General features: G+C 36.5%; 1 protein-coding gene across 1 annotated transcript; it reads right to left on the reverse strand.

The window, feature by feature from the left end:
• Window positions 1–1,625: 1,625 nt before the first annotated feature.
• LOC124161317 lies at window positions 1,626–4,050 on the reverse strand. The gene is made up of 2 exons (XM_046537628.1): window positions 3,781–4,050; window positions 1,626–3,555 (listed from the first exon to the last, which is right to left on the reverse strand). The coding sequence occupies exon 2, from the start codon at window positions 3,540–3,542 to the stop codon at window positions 1,626–1,628; it is 1,917 nt and encodes a 638-aa protein (XP_046393584.1). The 5' UTR covers window positions 3,543–3,555; window positions 3,781–4,050.
• Window positions 4,051–5,768: the final 1,718 nt, after the last annotated feature.

Consider the following 5,768-nt stretch of genomic DNA (forward strand, 5'->3'; position numbering starts at 1 on the left):
TTTTTCCGGCCAGTGATCCATCGCGCGAGGAAGAGAGTGGAACATATGAGTAGTTTGGTTAAACTTAAACAGTACATTTATTACATATAAAATATTCTAAACATTTCGATCATAATACTCCAATATTTTTTCTCCTTATCGTTTTCTGAGAGAAAAGTATATGCTCGTATATACGCCAGTTTTAATATTGTCGTTTGCGTCACCGTTACCATCCATGCTCGCGTTCACCCGTGTCGGCGGCGAAGGACTTTCATTCATTTTTCAATATTTATAAGTGAAATAGCAATTACTCCCTAAGTTTTAGTTTATTCGAAATACATGTGGTGTAAACATTTTGAATACCGCAACTTATTTCCATCTTATATATAAAAAATAAGAAGTATTTTAATTTTTTACGTGGTAAAAACTACCAATAAGGCAATTTTTTCATGAGGGAAGATTATTTTTCCATTATATTTTTCAGATCGGATTGCCTTGTATCGATTTTAAGATTATGATCGAAATATGATCGAAAGTTGGATATTCCGGCCTGTACATACATGTCGAAGGCCACGGTCGAAACATCGCCAAAATCGCTACATGTGATTGTAATTTGCCTCTTTGGTCCCAACACCTGTCAAATTGCCCAACGTTTTTGGGTGGCTGCTATGTCCGAAATCGTAAATATTTAAAGGATGAGAATATTTGTTCAATTGATTGCCTCTTCATTGTTTTTAAGTTTCCTTTAATTAATGCTTCCGATGTTTCCTTAATTATGGAAAATGTATTTATATTAACTAGAAAGACATTCGAACTTTCGATGAACTTCAAAATGAGGGTTAATTACTTACTGATACCTGGAACATATTAAGATTCATTTAAATATTTGCTTAGGGAAATATTAGTAACGACTGGAATAAATATCATACCAAAGTAAACATAATAATTTAGCGCTTATAAGGATTTTTGATTTCTTGTGTGATGAGACACGTAGAAAAATGTAGGATAATATTTATCCCAAGAAAATGCTAATGAATTATGAATGCACCAATCGGAGTGTCTAATTTACTTAAAATAATAGAGGAATATGCATCGATGGTGTTTGGTAATAATATGATAAAGCGATAATCAATAAGTTTATTTTGTAGGCAACTTTTAGAACACCCTTTCAGACATGAATTCCGATTTTCGTTTCTTCTTTATATGTGTATTGAGGCGCAGATACATCTCGGTATTTTTTAGTGCAAGGCAGACCACTCAGACCATTTATCTCACAATACAATCAGGGTGAGTATTGCGTGACTGAGAACCTATGCTTCGCCTTTTGTTCTGGCACTGAGAGTCAGGGAAGTCGGGAAGAATTTCGGAAAATTGAAGAATGCCTCGGTAGGACTTATGCGGACGCTGAGTGTAAGTCAAACTGTACCTTTCAAGGCACAGAAGTCATAGGCAACACCCGAAGTTCGAGCTCGGCGGAAAACGTAGTTGCTCGCGCTAGCCGTGGGGACCGACTTTTGAAAGTGACTGTACCTTGGAACATGGCTTGTATAAATCTGGCAAACGTATTAGCAGTCCATCTAATCTTTTAATATGAAAACATCTATACTCATACAAATACTAAGTGAACATTTAGCAAACGTTATGTCCTAATTCATTGAGTTTAATTCTGGTACATGAAAAAATCCTCTTTTTGAAATTTGCCTTGGAGAGTTAATACCACCTAAAATATCTTCCCATGGATATATTATAATGTCTTCTTTCTCTGGCCATTTCCATGACTTTTTTGATTTTGTCATTGAGCTAATGGTTGCCCCATCATCATTAACATTGATTATTTTCCCAGGATACAATTCGTTATCATATGTAACTGCTACAAACTGCCCCACTGCACGAACAACACTTTTTAGAGGAAGAACATATTTCATGCTTTTTTCTCCCATACCCACTGCAATGGCATTTTCTTCGATTTTGTCTTCAGCATCTTGTTCAAGTATTTCTTGCACACTCACTTCTTTATATGAAGAATCTTGACAAATCACCTGTTCGCACTCGTCCCCACTATCGTCTATTATCAACTTACGTTTAACGGGCTTTTTCTTCTTACTGATACCACTTGTTTTCTGTGCTGCAATTTCCTCCTTGTTGGGTGTGTCTGTTAGAATTCTAGATTTTCCTTTTGCTCTTCCTTTAGAAGTCCCCTTCCTAGGCAGCGCCTTTGGAAACGGTCTGATCATCACTGGTGAGATTGTAGGCTCTTCACTTGTTGAAGGTTTACTCACCAATTGCAGTGGCTCATGCCTTTCTCCTGGATTCAGTGCTGGATCGGGACGGTCTGAGACATACGAGGAAAGAAACTCATCTTCCTGAAAAATGTCCTCATTCAGTGGCGAGATGCCAGTAGCACTAAAACCACTCAGAATGTTGCTGGTAGTAAAAGCAAGAGGAAATGCTCTGCCCACCAATTGAGCAACATCATACACTGACACAGATTTCCCTGGGTTGGAGGACATCCAGTTATTCATTGCCCTATTATAATGCATCTTGAAAGAACCAAAAACTGTCCGATCTAGAGGCTGAAGTTTATGTGAAGTGTGTGGAGGAAATGTGATCATAATTATTCCTGAAGCTCGGGCCTTCTCAATAACTGGGATATTCACATGGCTATCATGGTTGTCAAGGAACATGAGAATTGGTTCCTCTTTTGAAGGCTTTGCATGTTGTATGAAATGATCTAAAAATTTCAAGAATAGACTCTCATTGGACCACCCGGATGGGTTAGCACCTCCTATGCTACCTACTGGAGCTCCAGTTAACATGAAATCCTTGAAATTTACTCTCGGAAACACAAACATAGGAGGAATGTGATTCCCAACAGCGTTAATTGCAGCAATCATGGTCACATTCTGTCCCCTTTCTCCAGAAGTCATACTTCCCAACTGTTTTATGCCTTTTGGAGCCACAATTTTCGGTGGTACGTGGACCGTTGATAGCCCTGTCTCATCCACATTGTAAATTTGATGTGCAGGAAATGGACCATGCTTTTCCAGAACAGTTTTAACATTTTTAAAGAATGCTTGTACATTGAATTTATTAAAGCTTGTTGATCGAGCAAGAGACGTTGCTTCAGGCTTCCGAAGTGCAACCGAAGCTTCATGTTTCTTCATAAAATTTCTCATCCATTCACCTCCGGCAGTTTGGTTTTCATCCCACTGTTGAGGATATTTAACTTTGTTTGCTTTAGCATACTGGTATGCAAGCTCCCGTATCTCCCATTTCGTTAACCCATAATGCAGAAGAGCTGCCTGCTTTATGTAGTCAAGCAGTTCCTCCTCCATTGTAATATTAAAAACTTGTTTTACTGCATTTGTTGCTTCATATTTATACACATCTGAACCTGACTGTTTATGAATTTCAATATGTCTGTGTAGTGTTCCCAATTTTACTGTAAAATCGGCACATGCTTGCCGCAATGACATTTCACCATTTATGACTGCCATAACTGCACATTCAATATTTTCTTTTACAACTGCTGATCGTTTCTTACCTTCTTTACTTCTAGGCATATTCTGGCCTAACCTAAAACAAAATAGATACTGGTATGTAGCTTCATCATAATTGTCTTTAGTAAGTAATTTACAAAAATGATTCATGTTAGTGTACCTTGGAACATGTTCCAAAGTACACTAACAATAGTGTTCAGAGGTACACCAACTACAACATTCATTTCCAAACACCGACTTCTTCATATAAATTACAACAATTAACATTAAAATAAGTAGTAATAGACACAGTTATACTTACAGTTTAAGAACAACTAGATGAAAATTCACTAACAATCGTGATGAAGATTCAGTCAATCGAAAATACTATCTCTGAATAATTACTTTTTCGCCACATAAAATTCAACTGGAGTTTACATCAAAACTTGTAAACATCAGGCAGCCATTTCAAAACAATTGAGCATCTACTGGAGGTAGCTTCACATAGTTCAAACCATTCCCACTAGATGCCATGGTAAGTACTAAATATCTTCAATGTTCCAAGGTACAAGTGTTCCAAGGTACAACACCTTCCCCTACATATCACCATCAACACCAACTGTACGAAAGGCACAAACACACAGAATCCTAGCGTGCACCAGAATTTGCTTGGGCACACAATCGACAATTGACACAGTCAACAATCGATACTCACACCTAGAAGAGAAGGAGACAGGAAAGAAACAGAAATAGAACTATAGAGCACACACTTTAACTCTCCCCTTTGCTCATAGTTTACAATACAAGCCCCAATTCTCTAGTAAATTTCTGATTCTTTATCCGATTTAAGCCTTCAGTTAAAATGTCAGCGGCATTTTCAGAACTTGGAACATTTACAAAAACTAAAACATCTTGAGATACACAGTTCTTAATATAAAAATAACGCACTTGGACATCGCTTACAGCGTAACATTGTCAAACTTCCGTGACCACGTCAAGAGGTGCCAACTGTGTAATATATTTATGGCCTGGCCGATCTAGTACCTACTCCAAGGATAGATGGCGTTAGTTGTCACCGGGAAATTCAAACCGGGCTTCTTCCCAATTCTGTTTAAGTTTTCGATTTAATTTTTTTGCATGGATATTTCAGCCTTTAACAATTCAAATTACCAACAATTAAATAAACTGGAGGCAATTTGAATTCTTATAGGCCAAAATATCCATAGCAAAACCACTTCATCATTATTAAGCAGCTAAAGATTACTTTCCATGAAGTATCTTCGGTGTTTGTTGAGAATTACTTGTCACTTTAGTAAGAACTTTAATTTAATGAGCATTAATTCATCAATCATAACAAAAGATGATGATAAATCATATTATCGATAAAAATACTGCTAAAGCAATGGAATAACTCTAAAGGCAATTATTGGCAAAGTTGAAAATAGCATGCGCTGATTTAAAAAATTCAAAAAATACAATATTGTCAACACAAAAATTTAATTAACTCAATAATGTGCAGCTACATACACAATTCATGATAAATAATGAAAAAAGTACAAAAATATGTAAAATATCAATTTTCCTCTTTACTCTTGCCAGAAATTATAGCTGTACTTCACTTTTTCCACAATGATGATCCCTGATTGCTAATTCAACCAAATAACCCGAAAGAAATAAAGGACACGAATGAGACATGGCAATCACCACCATGCTCTCTAAGGTAAAAGTAATATTAAAATCCTAGGAGAAGGGAGAACCAAACTTTTTCTAAAATAACACATTGGTCACCAACTTAGCAATGCCTTTACACTATCATGTTTTTGGTTTAGGAACAATTGGAACAATTTAATTGGGCCTCACTTCATCATTAGGACCTAACATGATGTCTTGGGAGCCCTACTCCCACCTTTTTGGAATGATTTCGTAGGAATACAGAAAAATCAATTTAAGGTTGTCACGAAATTTATAGGTTGTTCGCCTAATACATTTGTGGTAAAAATGTAAAAAGCAGGTGATTAGGTAAAAATTAAAAAAAAATCAGGAGATACAGTAAATATGAACGTTTGCTAACACACACTCAGGAGTTAATACAAAGGAGCTGCAGATAACTCATCTGTCACCTTAAAGACTAGGCCGAATGTGACTGACTCTTAGTATGAGAAATTCAATCGCTGTCATTCAAAGGAAAACCTAGTGTATAAATATTTTTTGTTGAGATAAATTATGTCACCATATGCTTAACAGATCCCTGATAAAAATAAACTCCTCCATTGTGGTGAGGTGTACCCTCCAATGAGGGTAAGGGAAGGA

This window comes from Ischnura elegans, chromosome 6 (genome assembly GCF_921293095.1).
Source record: "Ischnura elegans chromosome 6, ioIscEleg1.1, whole genome shotgun sequence".
NCBI classification, from domain to species: domain Eukaryota; kingdom Metazoa; phylum Arthropoda; class Insecta; order Odonata; family Coenagrionidae; genus Ischnura; species Ischnura elegans.